At 39.5% G+C, this 25,435-nt stretch overlaps 1 protein-coding gene across 5 annotated transcripts in view; it reads left to right on the top strand.

Annotated features, from left to right (window-relative positions):
* The window catches only part of TAFA5 (TAFA chemokine like family member 5), a 515,983-nt gene that overhangs the window by 281,702 nt on the left and 208,846 nt on the right, over positions 1 to 25,435 (top strand). For all 5 annotated transcript variants that reach the window (XM_084810965.1, XM_084810969.1, XM_084810968.1 and 2 more), the window contains exon 2: positions 2,744 to 2,893. In XM_084810965.1, coding sequence (XP_084667091.1) covers positions 2,744 to 2,893 — 150 coding nt within the window. The remainder of the gene's footprint in view (positions 1 to 2,743; positions 2,894 to 25,435) is intronic.

The raw sequence follows: 25,435 nt of genomic DNA, 5'->3' as shown, positions 1-25,435 counted from the left end.
CTCTCCATACCTATGTGCAAGTGATGTGTGATCACATACTATGTTCCGACTTGTTTGTTTTTCATAGACGAGATAACTTGGAATGATACATTCCATTTTTTTGAGGGCGGGGATCCTGAATTACCATACTCACCTATTCTCTGGGATGTGGTGGGCTTTACAGTGGATATTCTCTGCCATTTTCCTCCTGACTGCATAAGGTTTTTACTCTGCTTTCAATGTCCTTGAAGTCCTTAGGAGTCCTTGGTCTCTGAACCAAGCTGAACATGCAATAAGCCGTTATTCTGCCCTTCTCTCTGAAGGGATTTTAATGAGCCATATATTTACTTATGGGCAGCTGGTCTTGGACATTCAAATGTCAGTGGGAATTATATAGCCCTTTCCTCTGCCTGCATGAATTCTGGAGTGATTAATGCCAACTACAATCCAGCTGTGTTTGGCATTGCACGTGCTTAGTCATCATACCATTTTTAGATGAGTGGACAAGGTGGCACAACTTGCAGAGGCAGCTCAGTAGAGATAGAGACAATTGACATTTCGTTATAGTAGCCAGTAAACATATCAGAGTGCCCAACTAGTACAAGATGACTTTCTTTCACCAAGGTGGAGCCCATGCTTATGCCATAATATTGATGGAGCCCATTCTGATTCCTAGTAGGCCTTTATACTCACGTCTCTCAGAGGGATTCCTATTGCTCCCATTTACTGCGGTGATCAAGAGATCCATAGTCATGAGATGAGAGACCCATGTGCACACACAGAATGATATAAAAAATGGTTAGATACTTATGGGTTTCAGCCATTGCTGCTTGGCACCTATACCCTGTATACATTTTCCCAATGATTTCATACATGACGATCTTCACATATCTTCTATTTGTCATATCTCAAAATTTTGTTCGCTTGTATTTTTTCTATGAAGGTGTTTATCTACCTTTAACTTACCTCAGCCCTTTTGCCCAAGATTCAGACTAGATTAGAACATGATTAAAATCATCCCCATTTTACACACATTAGAGTAAAATGTTCTTGCTTTCACTGAAATTACATGGAAATGCAGAAAGCATGCCTTGTATCACATTTTTTCTTGCATTCATGTTTCCCAAAGGAAGCTTTCTTGCTCCTCATTTGCCAGAAAAAAGTAATAATTTTAATTGTGAACTACAGTGTGCAAAAGAAGAAATTGTGAACAGAAATCCTATTGTGGTCATTTTCAGACTACGCTATTGAACATATATTTGCCTTTAAAGGTGCAATCCTATGCATGTTTAGGCAGAAAAAAGGCCTGCGACTCCCAGCAATCCAGGAAGATTGTATAGTATTGCACCCTGAATGTATGTATTGTGAAATAATTGTTTCAGTTTCGTAGGATTCTGTTTTGTAAATGCCACCGAGGTACTATATGCGCTGTCAAGTTGTTATATGCATGTTTAAACTTTTGCTGCTATATAATATCCTGTTTACTGCAGATATTAGCATAACTGTAGAATCTTTTCTACTTCTACATCTGTGTCTCTTTCATGTCTCAGAACTACATGCATTTTGCCTGTTCTTGCTCACATAAATAAAGTGAATAGTATATATATAGATAGATCTGAGAGCGAATCACTGAGATATCTCCCTTTCTCTTTTCCACAAGGCAGACATATAACCACCTACTTATTGAAAAGTGTTTTTTTATCAATGTTATTTTTAAAAAATCGTTATATAACCTATAAGTACCTTAGTGGAAAACCCCCAAACAGCATCTCCCCCCCTCCCCACAAGACTTGCCTTAACTGGGGAAAAACATGCAACTAGGTTTTTTTTTTAAAAAAAATATCCAGCCTTAATGAAATAATAATATTTTCTATAAGTTTCTGAATTTTCCTTAAAACACGTTACAGAGTTGTGATTATACTTTGTTGTTGTTGTTCAGTCATTAAGTCATGTCCGACTCTTCGTGACCCCATAGACCATAGCACACCAGGCCTTCCTGTCCTCCGCTCTCTCCTGGAGCATGCTCAAGTTCATATTCATTGCGTCGGTGATGCTATCTAGCCATCTCATCCTCTGCCGTCCCCTTCTCCTTTTGCCTTCAATCTTTCCCAGCATCAGGGTCTTTTCCAGGGAGTTTTCCTACTGCTTCCCAACAAAACAATAGTATCAACATGGAAAGGAAAGAGGGAAATATGGAAAATACGTGCAAGTTGAGAGTGGGGGTTGATAGTATCCTCACCAACTAATTTCCAAGGGGATTTGTTTTAAACAATCTCATATGTTTTGATATTTCGTAACAGAAATCAGCTTGCAGCAAAATGATTCAACAATTTTTAATTCTCGCCGTTTATTATTTCTACACTGTACATTTCACCAAAGTAGTAGAAGTGGGAGCCCATAATTCCTAGCTCTTTTTGATAAAGGTCATCTCTTATCTACCTCCTTTGGTACTTTTAATTTCTTGTTCAGTACGTCCATGCTTCGTAATTTAATATCTACAAAAGTAGGTTGTCCTTTCAATAAACTAAAAGTATCTTGTTTCATGAAACCATTTATAGAAAACAGCAGTTTTGTGATGGGACAAAGGTTTTCACTTGTCCAATGCAAGGAAACAGTATGTTACCTCTTTTTTTTATTATATCTGTCCGCTGACTTTTGTTTTGGAGTGTCTGCTATGGTATTGGGTTGTGACTCTTTTTGGCTGTAATAGATTGCCTGTAGTGCATTCAGTGACTATGGTACCTGTTGCTGGTTCTTTTTCCAGGTCAATTGGCTGCAGGTACATGTGAGATTGTTACTTTGGACAGAGATAGCAGTCAGCCCCGAAGAACTATAGCCCGACAAACAGCTCGTTGTGCATGTAAAAAAGGACAGATTGCCGGTACAACGAGAGCAAGGCCAGCCTGTGTCGATGGTAAGAGTAAAAAGTTCATTTAACTCAATATCTACCCAACATGGAACTGGTTTTCAAGTGCTTTATTTATTCACATTGTTATCAAATTGTCTTATCAAATATTTATAAGTGCAACAGCCAAGTGAGTGTGTTAACACAAGAATTATGCTTGAAATTCTTGCAGACATTATCATCTGAAAAGCTGTATGCCTCTAATGGGCAATTGACTTGCTTTGTGTTCGGATGTAAAGCCTTTCTTTTGTGTCAGTCAGATAATGAAGTGAAGAAATATTAGGTCAATTCCCCATGGATTGATATCAACAGGTTGGCTGTGTGTCAGTTCCATACCAAAGGGCAACCAAGGCATGATATCCAGATGGCATATTGGAATACTGCTGTATGCTTTCTGTGCCAGAATCTACAAACCTAGAATTGTGATTGTAATGGTGTGGGAAATGGTTGTCCTGCACTGCAGTATTCTTGTGTTAAGAGATAATGTTTCTCAGGAACCTTTCTATCGCTTCCTTTGAACATCAAGAGTTGTGTGTTCACAGCCAGCCTTACTGGCATTGCTGAAATGCGCTACATATTAATTTTAATTGTAGCCAATGTAACAATTCCTGCATGAAAGTTAATGTGGTGGGGGAAGGGAAGTGGTAGTGATGGTATTCGAATGGAACTGTTGTGTTATACTTTATATTTCTGCGGTCCCTTCCCTCGTTAAAGATGTCATTCTGTATGATTCACCGCAGATGCAGTGTGTTGCCTGCAGCTTGCAAAAATGCTGATGTAGAGGCAGTATGAAAATATTTCACTTTGAAATCATTTTTATGTCTCAAATGAGCTGCTCTATTCCAACTAAGACACCAGTGGTGCAGTCAGTAGCGTAAGCCTACTGATGAAGACTTTCAAACATTCACATTGCAATTAAAATAAAATAAAATAAAATAGGACTCCTCTTATAAATAGATGACAGTAAAAATGGCATGTTTGGGTTTTGCCTTTACAGAGAAAAACAAAAATGGATTCTTCTGTACTAAGATAACTTCAGATTTTCTTTGAAAAATGACTCACACTTGAGCCCATTAAAAAAGTGCTGAGTCTTCACTACCACTTCATCAGAATTTGACTTTCCTACTAACTATCAAAAAAGATAGCACAAAGGGGATTTCATTGCCTGCCCACCAAGCTAAATATAAAAGATTGCATCCATTCTCTATATTTATGTTTTGCCTTCACTCTTCCTGGTATTCTAAAATCTTATCCTTTCAGTTTGTTCCATCATATTTTGTCATTGTATGTTTAATTATTCTTACCCACTCCACCCCGACACACACACACATACACACACACACACACACACATTCAGTTTAAACAGTGTTGTTTCACTGCAGTTCTAAGTTAAAGAGCCTTAATAGGTCTACTGATTTTGAAAGTCCATTTATTTGTTTAGCACGTTAATTTGTCTCATTTTTGTATAGTTTAATAATTTCTATCCAGCTGTTCTCCACTGAGTGTATGCAACTTGGAATCTGTTGCAGTTCTTTAATCTGAAAATATGGATATAAGTTTTATACAGCCCAATTCATCATACCCTTAAGATTTAGGAACTATCGATGTTGAATCCATGTTCTAGAAATATAGGGCTCATTCATTCTCTAACATTGAAATAAAAAGTGTCATGTTTTTTCTTTAGGTTGGATACTGTTGTTTATTTTCAACATACCTGGTTACTTTCTATTTACTAATGCTGTATGTGGAATTGATTTATCAAAATCAATAGGATTTATGACCAAATGGGTTGAAGAATTGTGGCTAAATTGTAATCTTGAGCACGTATTCACATAACTTAGCTGAAATCATTCCCTCTAATAGTGATGTCCATCAGTTTGAAAGTGAAATGGGGCCACTCAAAAATAAGCTAGTGGTTTTTGCATAATTGGGGACTCCTTCGGTATGCAGAAGTATATACATTTGTAAATTTAGAAAGAACAATAAACCAAAACAGTCATTAAGGACCTGTGAAATTCCAGAATTTAGGAAATGTTAATGACAGTTGAGCCTATAGCAATAATACATTCTTAGACCAACTTGTCTCTATGCCTGGAGATGGACCTTTCAGTTTCATACTGAATGCCAAAAATACGAACTCTTGTCTCCGCTGCTACTTTTTATGGGGTGTGTGGGGAGTACTGCTTCCCATCACAGCTACACTAAATCCTGATTTTTTCACTGTTTTCTATGGGCAGTTTTGCTTCTGCCCCAAGGATAGGGCTCAAAGGAAGTCGGAGTCAGGCGGATTATCGTTGAGAGCAGTTGTGACAGAGAATGTTAGGTTGTTGGTTATTTATGCTTATAATATAACAATATTAGCTAAGGAATCTGTAAATGTGAACAGTTTAGTGAACAGTTTTTCTTTTTGGCTGTTATCCTGGAATTGCAATATCAGCATTCAGTTGCAAAATAAATAAATAAAATCTGAAATAAAGCAAAGTAATAGCATCTATTTAAAAACAAAACAAAAATTTTAGGTGGAACAAATAATAGGTGGTCAGAGACTGGTCAATTGGCTGATATGCCAACCCTAGGTTTTTATATATGATACTTAACATAAATAAAACGATACTTTATTTGAAACTATAATTTACCTGTATGTTATATGATAACTTCTTAGGCGCAAGGGTTGTTTGTTGTGCATTAGTTTCATTCTTTGGGTGCACCTCCAACTGGTGTAAGGTTCAGATTTTATGATTAAAACAAGCTTTCATTTGGCACTGATTTTTATTTAATTCAGAAACCTAAGACCAGAGCGGAGACCACATTAGTTTCACTCAATAATTTTCTTTACTTCCCTAGCACATTACCTCTGAAAACATACAGGGAACTGTTAAGGGTCAAAATTGATTACTGATTGAATCACAGTTTATCAGCCTGTTACAAACTCTTGTTTGGTGAGTTTTAAAAAATTATTATTATTTAAATTGTGTCCTGCAAGCAGGAATATGAAATATGATTCACTCTAATATAGAAAATAAGGGTAACATATAATTAATGCACTATGCCTATGAAATAATTATGGCAGGCACTTGGATTTTAGCCACTTTTATTGTACTGACTTCAGTGGGTCTAAATTGTTTCTAGTTAAACCACCATGGCTTAAATGGCTTATCTTCAGTGAGACTAAAATGGCTCCACTCCAAATACCCTGCCTTAGCGTATTCATGAGCTGAGTTGAATAAGTACAGTTCTTATGAATATAAGATGTTTTATGGATTGTTATCCACTAACTTCCTTAAAATACTCTGAATGTGCTGTAGGAGATCTCAGCCTTTAAATGTCATCCTATTTAAGATATATGGCTTCTTAAGGTTATAAATACTGAATTTATAGTATATGTTACTGCTTTCAGTGGATATAAATCTAACACAAATAAAGCAAAAAAAGAGAAAGATCTGATGGATTTGTTACTAGAATGATGCTGAAAGGTGGCGGGAACCCATGGAAGATAGGTGTTTGTTGTTGAAGGATTGGAGGTCTTCCATTATCTTATTCAGATGAATGGATAATTTATTTAAAGACAGAAGAATTAAGTAGTTTCAGTAGCAATTACTATTATCATGTAACAGTTAGTTAAGTACCAAGAGCTAATTAGGTATTGTCAGGTTGGTAAACCAGTACCCCTTTTGTTCTTTCATTCTGGAGTGGTGCAAGAAAGTAATATGTTCAAAGTTATCTCCACTGAGGATGTAAGGCAGTGATCAAAGTCTACCTTTCTCTCTCTGTAGGCTCACAGATAATACTGATATTCCTTTTCACCTAATTTGAATAGAGATGGATATAAAGTAAATGCTAACTTCATAGGTCCCTTCCACATCTGTGTATACAGAAAAATCAGCCATGCATCATAATTGCAGAAGGAGATTCTAATAATACCACAGTAATTTGGATGCTAATGCAACTTGGCAACCTGTGACTGGTGAAGACTTATCCTAGTTAAACAGAGAATGTTACTTGGATACCACAAGTATTTAATGTTTCCAATAAAACAGACCCAATTATCTGGAAACACAATAAGGTTCCTCAGCTATGAGTGACAATAGTGGTACTAGTTTGATACAGGCTTTAGGATTTTTAATTGCATTTCAGGGAAGCAGTAGATATTGTACTATAGGTCTGACATCCTAAGCACCTGTTCTCTGAAGAGATAGTAGGGTTCTTTGGAAATGCTGATGTACCTGTTAAAGCTGCCACTGGTATGGCAGTTTCTCTATCCAGTGGTTATAAACATTTATCTACACTTACACTGTATTATGTAGAGGATCTCTGCACCACTTTGCAATGGCTTGTGACTAATGTAAATAAATATTGATATTCTGTTTTCAGCACTTCTATGATACATTTCTGGGAATAGGTGAAACAGGTGTATTCTCATTTCTGGAATTTTAGACTTGGCATGTTCAAGCATCACTTGCTACGTTGGGAGTGTATATGTGATGTCTAGGAGAGCTTTCATCACCTGGGCCCAAGTATTATTTTTTTGGAACCAGTACAAACGTATAACATGCCCCCACTCCTTATACACACACATACACACAAACATGCATACCACAATCGAACTGCATGTATACAGTCTAATGAGTAATGAAAGAAAAGCTTTTATTTTAATTTTGAAATTGCATTTTTTACATTTCTGAAATTATACTATGACCCACACTGAGGTATTTATACAATACCCTAAAATACTTCCACCTTTTGTTATTTTTGCATACAATAATATCCAGCCTGAAGAAGAGCTCTACAAAGCTTGCTGACTATTTTGTTACTTTTTGGTTGGTTCTAATAATGGTATTTCTGCCAATGTTTTCCTCTTTTTTTTATCCCAGTGGACCAACACAACTGCAGACATTTAATAAATTGTCTAATTCACTTAAGAGCTTTGTTTTTCTGGATTTTTTCATTGAAAAATCATAAATTATCTCCCCAAAGCCAATTTGTCTTGCAAGTTAACTTTTCATAGAAAAAAATAGCTAGGTAACATAACTTTTCTTGCCCCATAGTAGAATGCCTGCAGTTTTTGGTGAGTGCCAGCTTGCTGAAACATCTTTCAGTTTCCGTTGCAGGTACTGGCAGTGTGCAAAACATCCATAGGGCTATACACACTTCACTGAAAATTAGTTGGAACTGTGTGTGTTTTTTAAAATTTCATTTAATAAGATAAGTGGGGTAGTTTGTAGTCTGTCACAAAAGTAGACTTGAAGATTTGTTTTTAGATGCAACATTTCGCAAGGGAAATGCTCAGATCTGTAGGATACTTCCAAACTAAAATATTTACTCACATATACTGCATAATCTGCTGTCCCTGATTATGATTGTGCTTTGACCCTCCTACTGACTGTCTTATCCCCTATGTACAAGAAACTCTGACACCGGTAGTCTTGAGGGATCTTGTCAAATAGGGAAGCACACATCTCTCAAACTGCAAGTCCTAGTTTAACTGCACAAACACACTCTCTGACTGTTCTGCTTATTCTGCTCTGTCAGTGCTTCTGATTGGCTCCAGCACATCTCACAATATCTGGACAGTAGATGCAGAGATACAGGGAAATACATTCCCATATATATCGTCAAGTATGATCTACAGTTTAGCTTAAGGATGATCAAGGAGTTTGTGTGGTCTGTATTTTAAAGCAAAACGACACTTGCTGGACTAACGTGGATCAGAATAGAGATATCCTTCCATTTTTGCACTTCTCCAAACATTATGATACAGGTTTTGATTTGAAATCATAGCAAAATGCACGTGAAAATATGTATTTTAGGTTGAAATGTGTGAAAAACAGCTTATTTGGGGGAAAATAAGTTCAAAAATAATGCAAATGTTTATATATTTTCGTAAAAACTATACCTCAGATTGGTGTGGAAATGGGACGGAATGGATTTATGAATGGACATATGTGAAACTGACCCAGGCTGGAAATAGATTTCTCTGTCCATCCGTAATTTAGCCTCAATTTCATGGTAATTGGGTTGCAGCTTGGGCTGGGATCTCTTGGATTTTCAAACCCCAGTAAGTCTCCCCCCCCCCCGCCCCCCACCTTGGACCCTGTTCATAATCTTTCCTTCATGAGAAGACTGCAATCCTTCAGATTCATACTCGTCAAGCACTGTTTATACTTAGTTGTTGAGGACAAACAATTAACATATAATGCATATCTGTTGCTCTCAAAGGTTGGCTGACTTCAAAATATGAGTGCACTTCCACAGTGATTTGGCCAGCTATGGTAGAAGCAAAGTAGAAAGTACCCTTATAGAAAATGTCCCTGTTATCACAGAGAGTTGAAAATTAGCAATGGTTGCTCTTCCTCCATGTTGATGCTACTAATATGTAGCTGTAGAGATAATATACCTCGACTTCAGCAAAGCTTTTGTCAAAGTGCCCCATGATTTCCTGATAAGCAAACTAGCTCAAAGTGGGCTAATTGAAACAACGATCGGGTGGATCCACAGTTGGCTACAGAATTGGACACAAAGAGTGCTTCTCAATGGGACCTTCTCAAACTGGGGAGAGGTAACGAGTGGGGTACCGCAGGGCTCAGTCTTGGGCCCAGTGCTCTTCAACATTTTTATTAATGACTTGGAGGAGGAGGTACAGGGAATGCTGATAAGATTTGCAGATGACACCAAATTGGGCAGGATAGCTAATACTTTGGAAGACAGAAACAAAATTCAAAGTGATCTGGATAGACTGGAGCACTGGGCAGAAAACAACAGAATGACATTGAATAGGGAGAAATGCCAAGTTCTGCACCTAGGAAAAAAAAACCAAATGCACAGTTACAAGATGAGCGATACGTGGCTCAACAACACGACAAGCGAGAAGGATCTTGGAATTGTTATCGATCACAAGCTGAATATGAGCCAACAATGTGATGTGGCTGCAAAAAAGGCAAATGCTCTTTTGGGCTGCATTCATAGAAGCATAGGTTCCAAATCCCGGGAAGTACTAGTTCCCCTCTACTCAGCACTGGTTAGGCCTCATCTGGAGTACTGTGTCCAGTTCTGGGCACCACACTTTAAGAAGGATGCAGACAAATTGGAGAGGGTTCAGAGGAGGGCAACAAAGATGATCAGGGGACTGGAAACAAAGCCCTATGAAGAGAGACTGAAAGAACTGGGCATGTTTATCCTTGAGAAGAGAAGACTGAGGGGAGATATGCTAGCACTCTTCAAGTACTTGAAAGGTTGTCACAGAGAGGAAGGCCAGGATCTCTTCTCGATCATGCCAGAGTGCAGGACACGGAATAATGGGCTCAAGTTACAGGAAGCCAGATTCCGGCTGAACATCAGGAAAAACGTCCTGACTGTTAGTGCAATACGACAATGGAACCAATGACCTAGGAAGGTGGTGGGCTCTCCCACACTGGAGGCGTTCAAGACGAGGCTGGACAGCCATCTGTCAGGGATGCTGTGACTTGGATTCCTGCACTGAGCAGGGGGTTGGACTCGATGGCCTTGTAGGCCCCTACCAGCCCTACTGTTCTATGATTCTATGTTTTGGACTAGAAGTAAGTAGCATGATAGTTACTACAGTGCTGCTTGTGGCTGTGCAGCATGCTGGTTTCCTATGAAAGCAATATGGGTGCTGGAAACAAGTTGTTAGCCTTTTAATTTAAAACATTAAACATTCCCCCCTCAACAACAACAACAACAAACCCCTGAAGCATTGCTGAGATGTGGGGGGGGGGAATATTGTGGGGTGGGGGAATGTTCTGTATGTTTCCTGTGTCATGTTGGGTAGCTTAAGAGGTGGTATAAAGTGTGGTGTTCCTATGATGCATAGTGGTGACAGGTGTGTGTGTGTGTGGGGGGGTATAGTCAGCTATATTTTAGAGCATATTTTAGAACAGTTCAACACCTGGTATATTCTCCCCATCCCACACTGATTTGCCTTGACTGATCTATCCTTTCCATTATTTCTTCAGACTCTTTGAATTCTGCCAGAAACAACTTATAGCTTGTATGAACTAGAACTCCCCTCACCACGGCAAAAGATTTCTCCAAAGTGTATTCCTTCTGGATTTCTCTGCCCCTGGCTTATCTGGTCACTTTTCCTTTCCCATCTTCTCCTTTCAACTCTATTTTTCTTTGTGCTGTACTTACCTCTCCATTCTGTCCTATTTCCATGACTCCCTGAATTCCATATGGCTGCAGAGGTAATCAATAATATTGCATAGAAAGCATTATTAGGGATGAATAGGTGTCACCAAAGCATGAATAAGAAAAAATATAGGTGATGGATAGCTATTAATGATATAGCTTGCTTCTCTTGCTTTGTTGGAAATTATATTTCATCTGCAGTATCTCAAAAGACTTAGATATTTAACTGTAAGCACAAATTACTTCATCTCTCACTTTAATGTGGTCTCCTTTGGGGTCTAACCTGGCAACAACATGGCAGCTGAGGCTGGGAAATGAAAACTGAGAGTGCTGGGAAATTTTAAGATTTAATTATTTAAATTGGAACATAGCCAGGACGCAGGGTTTAACTACCTCACGCATAGAGATGCTTCCATGGGATCTTTAATTACATGAAACCCATGTTTTATTTTACTGGGAAAATGACATGTTCAAAAGCATAGTTATCAGAAGGTGATGTTTGTTCAATGCATAAATAATTCTACCATTTGTATTCTGTGTAGTTCCTACATAATTTCTCTGTAGTGATCACTAGGTATGTGCAAAACCTGTCTGTTTATTTTTGTAGAATTTTCTGTTTTGCTTCTGCAGGATCTCTGATATCCACAGGAAATCCAAAGTGTGTTTTGAATATTCTTGTGTTTCTGCTTCTGTGCATTCAGCATTCTTGTTATCCCACCACCACCCAAAAAAGCCATCGTACAAATGCTGCACAATTGTACATTATACACTATAGCAGTGGGCTGACACGACTGCATGCACAATATGGCTGCCTGTGCCATAATATGTATTTATTTTTTCTGCCCTGCATTGATTCATGAGCAACTTGTGAAGGGGAGAAGAATTTGAATGTGCATATGAAAACACATCTCCAATTGAGAATAAGGTATATCCACATCTGATTCTGATGTGCATCTAGCCTTTCTCTCTCCCTCTTTGCTTACCTTGTTTGCTGCAAATGATTTTGCCACGTGATCGGAAGTAAATCAGGTAAAATCAGAAGTAAGGAATGTTCCAGATACTTGCGCCACCCACATCAGTGGAATGCTTATATTGCAACTGGCAGACTATTGTGAAATACCTACTTCTTACAGAGCTATGATATCTGGTGGGAACTGTAGCATAAAGTATGTTTTGGTACAAGTTAGGAGTCGCTGGAACGTGGAATCCTCTAAATTAAGAACTCCAACTATCTGTCCAGCTAAAAAAAGGCATTATTTGAGGCATTAATATTTAAACTCAGCCAGGCTTTGTCATTCAGTGTTACTTAATTACCCTGTTCAGTTCAAAGCAATTTACCAGATTGGTTTCAAAGCTTTGTATTTAGGAAACCTGGATTCAGTTTCCTGATCAGTTCCCCAAACATGCTTGGTTAGTACTCCTGTTACTAGTGACATATGGCTGAGGGATGGACAGACAGGCTGAAAAGATGAGGGAAGGCTAGGGATGCTGGAGAAATTTGAAACAGACTAAAATGAGTTTGGATTTCTAAGAATCTGGCCTGCGGAATCTGCTGCAGACTGGCCTCTTCAGGTTTTGTGGAGTCCGTGGACTTTCAGGTTTTTTTTTTTAACTTTCCTGAAATTTATACAGATTTATTTGTAGGAAAATACACAAGTTTCTGCTGAGACTGGAAAATATATGCAGAAAAAGTTGAATGGAATGGGGGACAATACACTAAATGTTACCTACTAACAGAAATTATGTAAATTGTTGCGAACCTTGTTATGGAATTATTTGCATATTTTTCCACATAACGAAAAAAATGAATGTCTGTGAATGGATGCCAAAACGAATGACACCCCACAATCCACGAAACACAAACAAGCAGATTTCGCAAAAGCTGGACATCCCTAGGGAGGGCACAATAGGGGTGTGTGTGTATGGGTGCGTGTCTAGGAAATGCAGTAAATTTGTATTTTAGAAAATGCCCCCCTTTAAAAACCCATAACGTTGGGACCCCCTAAAAACAATGTGGGAACCAGCAAATGTTAGCAGTAGCAGGTAGCACACATGCAGAAACCTATAGGCATGTGGTACTGGCCCTTAGGCTGAGAGAAAGCAAATGGCCTGCTAATTGCTTTCCTTTTGCCTGTGGCTCAAATGGGGTGAGGAGGAAAGGAAATCTGCCTTGGAGGATGTGTTTCTTTCAACCCAAATTCTCCACCAACATCACCGATAGTATCTTATACTACTTTCAGAACTGTGATGACTGAGATCTCCAGCAAAATAGCTCACTGGTTACACTTTCCTTTTGGCTCCACATATTTGCAAGTCAAAATTTCTACCCAAAAAAGATCTCAGAAGCTGAAAAAAGAGAATACGACATCACAGAATAAAAAATCTACGGAATTGAGTCCAGAGGCAGATCCGCTGCTACAAGTCTACTTTATCTAGGCATGTCCTGGCTTGAGCAGAGAGGCTCCAGCACCTCTCTTTAGACCCTGACAATAGGAAACATGAGTAGGGAGGAGAGACAAAGGATAAAAAGTAGTGCTGGTGGCACATTTTGAAATTTCAGGAACCTATTACAAGATGAGGCCACGCCCTGTCCAAAGTTTGGGCCCATCTTACAATTAGCTTGGTTTCAGCCCTCTCCTCTGCAGTGTTCTCTGGCAGCCCTTCTCATTATGAGCCCATTTTGTCACCATCACTAGATCCATTTTACATAAATAGAAAGGAAATGGTGGAGGTATTGAAGAGAACTGGGGCCCACAAGAGAGGCACTTGAGTCCTGTCACACTCCTTATTATATCAGTGGGAGCATATTAATGCCTGAACATTTTATTTATTATTTCATTTCTATCCTGCCCAATAGCTGAAACTCTCTGGGTGGTTTACAAAAATTAAAACCACAAAGCACAGCATAAAACCACAATGTAACAGTACAACCAGATTAAAACCTAGCAGAAATGCAGAGATTTAAAATACAGGTTTTAAACACCAGAGCTAAAAGACTAGGAAGCTAAAATGCCAAAATACTGGGAGAATAAAAAGGTCTTCACCTGGCACCGGAAGAAGTACAACTTAGGTGCCAGGTGAACCTCTCTAGGGAGTTCATTCCATAGCCGGGGTGCCACAGCAGAAAAGACCCTCTTTCCTGGTAGCCACCTGCCTCACTTCCTTCGGCAGGGTCTCACGGAGAAGGGCTGCTGAAGATGATCTTAGGGTCCAGGCAGGTACATATGGGAGGAGGCAGTCCTTCAGATAATCTGCCCCCAAGCCGTTAATGGCTTTAAATGTTAATACCAGCACTTCAAATCATGCCCGGAAATGGACTGGCAGCCTGTGCAGCTGGAAAAGTAGTGGTGTAATGTGATCTCATTGACCAGTCCCTGTTAGCAATCTTGCTGCCCTATTTTGGACTACCTGAAGTTTCCAGACCGTTTTCAAAGGCAGCCCCATGTATAATGCATTGCAGTAATCCAGACAAGAGGTTATCACAGCATGGATAACTGTAGCTGGGCTACAGTTTTGGAATATAATTTGTTTTAACTTATCCCATTCTGATTCAGTATTATTGGTACTGGATATTGTTAACTGGTATTTGGTATTGGTATTTCTTATGTTTATTTTCATTTTTGATAAGTTTTATATGTATTGTAATGTATTGTCGCTATGGCTATTGTATTTGTGTTATTTTGTGAACAGATCACCGCAGACGGTGACTGTAGCCATGAAATTAAAAGATGCTTGCTCCTTGGGAGGAAAGCTATGGCAAACCTAGACAGCATAGTAAGAAGCAGAGACATCACCTTGCCGACAAAGGTCCGCATAATCAAAGCTATGGTTTTCCCAGTAGTAACGTATGGCTGTGAGAGCTGGACTATAAGGAAGGCTGAGCGCCGAAGAATTGATGCTTTGGAACTGCGGTGCTGGAGAAGACTCTTACGAGTCCCCTGGTCTGCAAGGAGTTCAAATCAGTCAATCCTAAAGGAAATCAACCCTGAGTGCTCATGGAAGGACAAATACTGAAGCTGAAGCTCAAATATTTTGGCCACCTAATACCAAGAGAAAATTCCCTGGAAAAGACCCTGATGCTGGGAAAGATTGAAGGCAAAAGGAGAAGGGGATGGCAGAGGATGAGATGGCTAGATAGCATCACCAATGCAATGAATATGAACTTGAGCACACTCCAGGAGAGAGCGGAGGACAGGAAGGCCTGGTGTGCTATGGTCCATGGGGTCACGAAGAGTCGGACACGACTGAACACCAACAACAATTTTGTGAACTGCTTTGAGCAGAAGTATTGTGAAAAGTACGGTATACAAATAAATTGATTTTAATTAATATTGGGAGTGGGTGTGGCAAGTTCTGGCTGGACAGTGTTGGAAATATAATTCTGCTCTAAATGGACCTTTGATCCATCCAGCAGGGCTCTCTGTATGTGTTCTATGTTGTGTGTATTTAGCAGTATATATTCTTGGCAGTTCTTCATTAAATGCGTTGGAAGGAGACCATCTACATTTTCTTTTGCATACCCAGATTTGTTGCCTAAATACAGTATAATGTGATAATAGTTGAAAAGTGAACCCTAGTATTCAGCATAGTCTGAAGTCAGTGGTCACAATGCTTCCATTAGTAAGACTTTCCATCTTTTCTATAGCCATTGCAGAATTTCATTATACCTTTGGGAAAGCGTAATAGAATGTCCCGATAGCTGGTAGCTTATAATGGTTCTGGCAACAATAGCCATCCATACTTATGTCAAGAAAAATAAGGCAAGTCTGTCTTAAAAAACCTTTGCTACTTTCTGTGAGAGATTCAATAACTATTGAATCCAATTCTTTATCGCTTTCATAAGAGTTCTTTATCCCTAGGGCTTATTAACCTCAGTTCCAGTCCTGCAATGCAGACTTAATTATTTCTTTTTCAGGTTGTCGTGAAGCATTGTTGACATTACATGGTCATCTTCACTGATGCAAGTGCAACTATAATTGTGAATAAGAAGTGCTTGAGAGAATATATGGTGAAATCAACATTGTTCAGCTTGCCCCCCGCTAAAATAGAAGCCACTAATACACTGTGTATCCCCTTCTTCTTCATTTTTCACATTCAATAGAGCTACAAAGTATTGACTGTATAGAGAATGTATGTGACCACATTGTCCAAGAAATTTAGGTTAAGTGCAGTAGACAAGGGTTTCTACCAAATGTTGTTAATATTTTGGCATGCCTCTGAACTAAAGATGCAGCTGAGTCGAATAGTCTGCTCTGCACATTGGCTGGGATTAGTGCACTTGGGATGTATTTCCTCTCTGTGTCCTGGCTAGGCATGAGGCCCAGGGAAAGTGGTCTGTACCACAGTGTTCACTGTCTGTTCTGGGTCATGCTAAGCAAGGCAGGATCCATGTCAGTCAAGGCAGGAGTCATCCTCAGAATCAGATGATGGGAGAGCAATGTCCTGGCCAGGAGTGTATAGAAGTGCTCCCCCTGAAATGAGATTAATTGCCTGTGACCTGTCTGAATCTTCCTCAGGGGACTGCGGAGCCCCAGAACTAAGGGACATGACACTGCTTCAACAACTGGACCTAATTTATCCCAATTAATATTGCTGGTGCCTGCCTTTAAATCCCTTCTTGTCTTAGAACTCAGGGTACCTCAAGGACCAGCCGTCTTGCTTGTTCACTGAGATTATAATTGAAGATGCCCCCGCTGTTGCAGATATAGTGTGTGGCAGGTAACCAGAGATTGGGACTTCTCAGTCATGGCATCCTGATTATGGAATACATTCATGGAAGAGGTTCTCCAGGTGCATACTTCATTGTCATTTCAGCGCTAGTTGAAAACTGTATTTTCTCACATGCATGAGTTTTGCCTCTTGTTGGCGTTTATGCTGTTCTGTATTGCAGTTTAATTTTTGTAAGTTCTTCTTGCTTTTACTACTCTGTGTAAACTGCCTTGGGAAAGGTTTGGGTTTGTTTTTTGAACAACGGAATATACATTCTTCAAAATTAAACAAATAATCAAATAAATAACTACAGAAATAAATGCAGAACTAGAGCCATAGAGGACGTGTGGTTACTCTCTAATGTTTTCCATGTAAAGATCTTGTAACCCTTTAAATCTGTAAGAGATTGAGTTAGATACTCGGGGTGGGGGGGCGGGGGGCAAGGAGAAGCATGAGGACTGGACAGGCAAGCAGAGCAGGAGGTGATGACTATCCCCTCATTAGTTATTTACATAGCTTGTTTAAATGAATTTGAAGGTTTCTTTGTGGTTTCAATCAAAAGTGCCTTTAGAGCAATTTTTTGCTCAGAGATGTAGAGCAAGGACCTTAAATCTAGTACCACCAGTTGGATACATATCTGAACAGACATTTGAACTGGAGACTTTCAGTTTATAGGCCATAGTCTTACGCACTGTGCTGCACCAGTACTTCTAGAAGCATTGTATTGATGTAGAAGAGCTGCCTCCCCGACATTGTCCCCACCCTCTGCCATTTCTCTTGTCTATCCAGAGCAGGAAACATATGGTGCTCTACCTGTATGCAATGTGTGTTTCTTGGTTCAAAGATCTCCCTGTTTCTTGTGTGTGTGTGTGTGTGTGTGTGTGTGTGTGTGTAAAGGTCTATGTGCTTTAACAGAACAAAAAGCTTTGGGTTTCAGAAAATGGTCTTGCCTCAGATTTCCTGTCTGTTCTTTGCTCCTCTTCTTTCTTTCCCTTGTATCTGTCTTTCTATTCATCTGCTCGAATACTCTACAGGAGAGCATTGCATCATTCTCACAATGGCCTGGATAGAGATGTAAAACTTCTGGAAATTTTGAGGCCATGGAAAAAAACCCTTTTCTTCTTTTTTAGTAGTTTTGGAAAAAATAGAATTTTGGGAAAAACTGAAAAATAAGCAATACTTATTATTTTAGCACTGTTTGTTACATTAAGACAGCCTTCCCCAACCTGGTGCCCTCCAGATATTTTGGTCTTCAGCTCCCATCAGCCTCTGGCAGCATGGCTGATGACCAGCAATGCTGGGCACTGTAGCTCAAAACATCTGGAGGGCAACACGTTGGGGAGGGCAGCTTTAGCAACATAAAGCAGCCTTTCTGTTCTTAAAGTTATTTTATGTATGACTTAGTTTGCTCATAAAATCATCATTATATTTTAAAACTTTTAAAAGTATACTCAGTAAATTTGTAATTATTGTCTGAATAAATTAGAACTACATTGAATGACTGCTACAGCATCAAAAACACAGGACTATATAGGAAAAAACCCAAAGCTGTCAAGAATGTACAATTACTGTCAAAAATGCACAATGGTGACTCTACTCACATGTTGGGAAACAGAACATAAATGTCTTATCAGTAAAATATACTTTAGATCAATAATTTTAATAAGGAATGAAAGAAGTACTATGCTGGGCATCTTAAAGAGAAGATTAAAACATATTTTCCCCATGGCTTCATTATTTACAGACATTTTACATCTCTAGTCTTTCTATAAAAGTGTTGTTATTACATAGTTTTAGAAATCATTTTGGGGGAGTAAAGGCTAGGTAACAGTATATAAATACTTTGTCTTAAATTCTAAAAGAAAATATTTCATAATCCAAAACTGTTCAACTTTTCCAATTTGGAGGGGGCGGGGAGTTTTTTTTCTAAATTTTTTGGGTTTTTTCTAGGCCTTCACATCTCTAGGCCTAGAGAAAGTTTTGGACCTAGACAAGAAAAGGGAGACCTTGTCATTTTCCAGTTTGCTCAAGGACAAGAGCTATTTGCCCCAGATGAACAGATGAGTGAATAATTGTGTGATTGGTGTAACTAGTAACTTAACATTATGTTAATAACTCTTTATTATTTTATATTGGGTATTTCTGCAGCTGCATGTGAAATCAATGGTTGATGATTGCACAGTGCAGGCATTAGTATGTGCCATATCCTATTACTACTAGATCTACTATGACATTCTTGCTTTTCACGTTATTGGTCTACCTGAGGGTGTTTACCATTGAATTAGTGGCCCAATAAGGCCTTTCATTACAAACTCTTTGAAAGATAATTTGGAAGCGGTTATATTTTGCTAAGATCATCCATCATTGCCCCCAGATTAACTGAGATTAAGATGAATTTAAGCTTCATTTTAAGTCAGAGTCAAATCAAATGCAACAGAAGAGTGGCCAAATGCATAAAAAAACAATATTTTTTATAACAATTTAATTTCAGGTTTCACTCTGAATGTGACTGTTTTATAGCAACTATTGCCAATAATATTCGACATAGTTGACCTCTACAACACACATCTCTGCCTTTGGGGAATGCCTGGGGCTCAGAACATTTTAGTAAGTGATGCTCTCAGAATCTAGTGTCATATTTTTTTTAAAAAAAAAATGCAAAATTAAAGTTATATTGCCTAGGCTTTTTCTAACAAGAAAAAGCCTAGGCAATAATATTCAGTAATGCGTTTTACTATTAGCGTCTTCAGCATGCTAAATATATTTTATTTCACAATAGTATGGGTAAGTATGCATGTACACACTCCTTCACTATGCCAAGCTTTACCTGTGGAGAATGGTATCTAGGTATCAAACAAGAAATTCAGTATGTTTACATTGATACAAAAATTCAAACAACTTTGAAAAAGGCTACTTTTGATCTTGAGAAACTCCACTGTCTCTGTCTCCTGCCATGATACCTAAGTCTCTTTTGCTGGAAATGTTAGTTTGGTGGAGAGTTCTGCTATTCGTAACAACAGTGCATTTAGCTAGCCCCGCGAATTATAAATAGTCTTTGCTACTAATACTGTATCTTTATTGGGGAGACTGCAGTGGAACAACTCAGTTCTGCTGTTGTTCTGGGTTCTGACACCCAGGTTGGTTCTACGCTGGTTTAATTCTAATTGAAATTCTGGATTTCCAGACCTTGTCATGGTCAGATCACTTCCTAGTAAAGTGTAGGCTTGCAGTGGCTATTCCCCTCTGCAGGGGTGTGGGACCTGTTAGGATGGTCTGCCCAGAAGGCTTATAGACCTTACCATTGTGGGTGGCTGGCGAGTGCCTGTGTTGATGCTCTGGTCACTCGGTGGAATATGTAGATGGATCAGGCATTTGATATAATCACTTCCAAGTGTCCTCTCCATTTGGGCAGATCCTGTTTAGCTTGTTGTTAAAATTAGTGGTGGTATTATTATTATTATTATTATTATTATTATTATTATTAGTTGTTGTTGTTGTTGTTGTTGTTGTTGCATTTATACCCCACCTTTCCTCTTGCAAGGAACCCAAGGCGGCTTACATTATCCTCCTCCTGTTTTACACAGGAGATGAGGGACAATGAAGCAGACAGAGAGATGGCTGGAACACAAGCAGTGATAAACTTGTCGTGAGTCTAATCAAACACTACTGTCTGACAGTGATGTTGATGGAGAAGCAGTTCTGCCACCATTTCATACTCATAGTGCTGTCTGTCACTGGGTGGTTTGGGGTGTCCTGTCTTCTGGCTCATCTAGAAATGTAAAGGAAACTTTGGAGGCACACTGTGACATGCTGCAAAGCCCGTTGAGGATAAAATCACTCACATCTACCAAAACTTGGATGCTATGGTTGGATCAGGACAGTCTGTGGAGGTGTGGAAGCTCATCTGGTCCTATACTGATGGATGAATTTCAGTTGTTGAGATCTCCGAATGTTGATAAGATGCTTGGACATGTGCAACCCACCATATATGTCCTAGATCCTTGTCCCTCTTGGCTCATTACATCCAACAGGGAGGGACTGGCCTGGTGGGGTCAGATAGATAGATTTTAGATAAAATGTACTAGGATCATTGTTCAGCACCTTGGGGTCAGGAATTGATAAATGCTACCTTGAGAGAGGGGGAAATCCCAGCTGCCATAAAATAAAGCCTAAAGGAGATGGTGGTATGTCTGCTCCTAAAGACATGGATATGTTCTTGGATCTGGAAGACCTTAGTAATTATTTGCTGATTGCTGACATCCCCTTCCAGATCAAGGTGCTCAAGCGCAGTTGCTATGCAAGTGCAAGCTCGCTTGCATGAGCCTGAGTTTCTGGATCTTTTAGCCTTTAGGGCCTGGTTGGTATTGAAACTGCCTTAGTCACCCTGATGAATAATTTGTGCTGGGATAGGGATGGGGGAATGTGACCATGTTGATTTTCTTGGAACTCTCATTGGCTTTTGATACTGTCTACCATGGTATGGTATCCTTCTGGATAAGCTGATTGGGCTGGGAGCAAGAAGCATCTATTTATGATTGTCCATTCCTACCTTAACAGTTGATTCCAGAAAGGGGTGCTGGGGGACTGTCGCTTGACTCCTTGGCATTTTTGCTAGAGGGTCCAGCAGGGTTTCATCTTCTGACACAAGGTTTTTGACATCTTGAAATCACTGAGCGAGGTCATCCAGAGATTTGGGGTGAGGTGTCATCACTATGCAAATAGCATGTTTCTCTTTTTCCATCTAATGGAAATGTAATGGAAATGTTTAGGCATGGTAATGGGTCAGTAAGCTGAAGCTCATTCCAGACAAGACAGAGGTGCTATTGATGGGTGTTTTGTTTCCTGAGTGAGTGGCATTTGCCTTGTTTTGGTGGGAGTTGCACTCCCTCTGAAGCAAAATATTCACAGCCTGGGGAAGCTTCTTCATTCACCTTTGCAACTGAGGTGCAGGACATGCACAGAGTGCTTTTTATCAACTTAGCCTGGTGCCCCATCTAGACAATTATAGCTAGGTCCCAGTTATCCATGCTCTGGTAACCTCCAGATTAAGTTACTGTCATGCGTTATACATAAGGGAATGTCTCTGAAGACATTTCAGAAATTGTACTTTATTCAGAATACAGCTGCAAGATTGCTAACTGGAATTAGGTGTTAATGATCACCTCACACTGGACTAGTCCCATCTGCAATAGTCCCCGGCCCATTTCCAGGCTTAATTCAAAGAGGTAGTTTGACCTTTAAAGCCCTTCACAGTTTGGAACCAGGTTCCTGAAGGATTATCCATCTCCACATGTACCTATCTGTACATTAAGATCTTAATCAGAGGCCCTTCTCTGGGTTTCTGCACCATCTGATGTACGGTGGGAAAAGACTTCCTTAGTGATGGCACCCCAATTGTGGCACCCCAGGGAAGTTCTCTGGCTGGTTATTCAGATGTCAATTTGACACCAGGTGAAGCACTTCTTATATTTTCAGCAATTCAGTTTCATCTGCTTTATGTGGGCAGGGTTTGCTGTTTTATGCTGTTCCTGTTAATTTTGCTGTGTTTAATATATTTTTGGACATCTCTAATTTGTGTGCTTAAAGCAGAGAATTGCGTGTGTTTAAAACTTTGCCACAATTTTGAAATTTGAAGAGCCTGCAGTCCGGAAAATGTCTGATGGGGAAAAACAGCAACGCAACAGTAGTCTTGCTGGTAGGTTGCTTTTTACTCCCCAGCAGGTGTTTTCAGGGTTGCAGCCTCTTTGTATCTCACTCTCACTGCTGTACTTGCTTGAGTCCAGGGCATGTCCGTCTCTTCCATTCCAATTTACTATTACATAAATGGGGAAGGGCAAAGTATATCCGGTTACTTCTTTATTAGTGCATATGCTTCTTGGCTGATGAACGTATTGATTGGCTTCATAGATGAATTAGAAAAATAAATAATATAACAGCAGCAAAAAGGATTAAAAAGTGCTTAGTAATCCATCAGCATTGTGTTCAAGCAGGATGTATTTTTTAATTATTATTGGAGGAACATTTGCAATAATATTAGAGTCCACTTAACACTTGTCATTTTGTACTGAGAAATCGGGCACTGATTACAAAATATACAGGTACAAAGGGCACATTTTTGTATGAAGTCAATGAGTATTTCAACACTCAAATCCAAGGATCTGACACTTTTCTGCCTGGCACTTTTGAGTATTTGAGAAGGGTAGCACCTAATAAATAATACTTGAATGTGCTCTTCACCTTTGATGGAGCACTGGTGTGTTTAATACTCAAGTACTAATACCCACTGGGGAAGGCACTGGCAAACCACCCTGCTATAGTCTGCCATGAAAACGCCAGCAAAAGCGGTGTCCCTCTAGGGGTCAGTAATGACCCGGTGCTTGCACAGGAGGAAACTTTCCTTTTTTTCCTACTAATACTCAACTACAAACTGTCAATAACAAGCAGCCCTTGGATAAATGATACTCACTGTATCCTTTGAAAATGGAATGATCTTTATGGTTGTCAGCTTCTAGCATTGTCACATTGCTATGATTCTAGGCATGATCTGATTTGCTGATAATATTGGTTATTACTTTAATCCTATGATGAAATTATACTGCTTGAGCGACTAAGGATGCAATCCTATGGCCACTAGACAATGTCTAGATGGCCACAGGATTTTTTGGTTTCTGGGAACCAAGCTTGGAGCCAGCATTCTGAGCTTGGTTCTCAGAAATCTAACTTCCCACCCCTTTCCCTGCCGCCTCACAGGAGGCGTAGGTTGTCCCCAGCTCTGCACTCGGAAGAGCAGCACCAAGCAGCCAAAAAGGGAGGCGACCACGGAAGTGCCATTACTACGCTTCCTATACGCCATTACATCACTTCCTATGCGCCATTACAGCACTTCCTATGCACCATCTGCCCTCCCTCCAACCCACTCCAAGACACCCCAGTTAGACAGCTGAAATCGGCTGCCTAGCCATACATACAGGGCAGGCAGAGCGGAGAGGAGAAGTTCCGTCCGCCCTCCACCCTCCCTGCATTTGATAGATGGCCGCCTTCAAGTTCAGAGGCAGCTGACTATCCCCATAGGATTGCGCCCTAAAACAGAGCAATGTATCAAGTGGTTATCAGTGTTCAGCAGCTAAAGTTGGAAAAAGATGTTGATGTACAAGGTAATCCTTACTATTTATACTCTCCAGTGCTTCTAAAACATAGAGGGGTTTCTTTTCTGTCCTAGATCACCTCTACATTTGTCCTCCCTTTATGTGTGTGCTTTCTTTGTTAGGTGTTTTGAGATACACTGATTTAGTGATATGTGTGGTATTTAATGAAGCAAGTAACTAAGTGTTGCTTTGTGTACTGCTTTTGATTTTACCTGCAGATAAACTTTCCCTTATGACACTATTATGACATTATTAGAATGAGAGTTGGATAAGTGCATCATTTGTCTCATCTGTTGTTAACTTGTACTGTAGTGTAAAGAGCGGGAAACAATGCAGTATTTCCAAGTGGAAGAGTGTATCAGAGCATAGGATTAACAGGAAGGAAAAGAAATTTCAGGTCAAGTATTCTGGCCAATCTAATACTGATATTGCTAGATTTATTCAACACCTTAACACAAGGTAAGGAACGCTGTCTCCCACACGCATATGTCTACACCTACTTTGAGTCTCTTATCAGGCATTGTAATTTTGTATATTATGGCCAGTTCAGGCATTTACCATTGGTCATTAGTACAAAGCAATAGAACACAAATGGGTTTATGGTGATTAAGCTACAGTTATGTGAATCTATTAATACATGATTTAAATGACTGCATACAAAATTGAAAACTGTTGACTAACGGCCCTTATATGCTACAAAGCAATGTTGGTATCTACAGTAGGGCTGAGAAACAAAGTAGGAGTATGCATGATACTTCTAGAAAATAACTTACCCTCATTTCTTATTTCTTTTTCTTCTTTTGATGACCTGCACAAGCCCTTTTCTATACACACATGCATTTTTAAAAAATGAAGACAGCACTGATTGAAATTTGTTTGGATTCATAGTTCTGCCTTCACAGAGAACAAGGGGGATTGCTAACCATAGTAAGGTTTTCTGTTCCCAAAATATGAGCTGATCATAAAATGCAACCCCTTTTTGATCTCTGGGACATTTCTTCCAGTGTATGCCAAATGTTCTCCTTCTCTTAGTCTACTCAGTTCCCACTTAAGTTTCAGTTATGGGGCTTCTTCACACGGAGCTTTTCTCCTGCTATTGAGATTGCTCACTCATGGACGTTTGTGGGCCCTTTAGATGATGTTGTTAACCTCCAGTGCATCTTCTGCACTAAATAACCTTTATTCCATTTTTAAATAGGTCAGACAGAATGAGGTATCAAATTACCCTGCTTGTGTTTCGCTCGAGTTCCCTCCATGAAAAAGGAAAAGCCACAAGAAGAGGAACTAGATCAATGAAACATATGGAAGACTCAGATAAGAGGGAGGAGGAGGGGGAAAGGAAGCATGTGTCAAGGGAGTTTGTTGTGATCTTGCATTTAAAACGGAAGCAGAAAGCGGGATTTTTTCATTTTAAATACACGGATCCTGATTTGGAACAGGACCCTAGTATGTGTGTGTGTTGGGGGGGGGGGGGCTGCCGCTACTCTAGAGAAACAAATTAAAAGGACATCGGTGTTTGATATGGATTTAAAGTAATGTCTGTTACATACCA

This window comes from Heloderma suspectum, chromosome 7 (assembly GCF_057233095.1).
Source record: "Heloderma suspectum isolate Gila_16-S chromosome 7, 16-S_ref, whole genome shotgun sequence".
Classification (NCBI taxonomy): Eukaryota; Metazoa; Chordata; class Lepidosauria; order Squamata; family Helodermatidae; genus Heloderma; species Heloderma suspectum.
The sequence above is the reverse complement of the archived record's forward strand: the minus strand, read 5'-3'. Positions and strand labels throughout refer to the sequence as shown.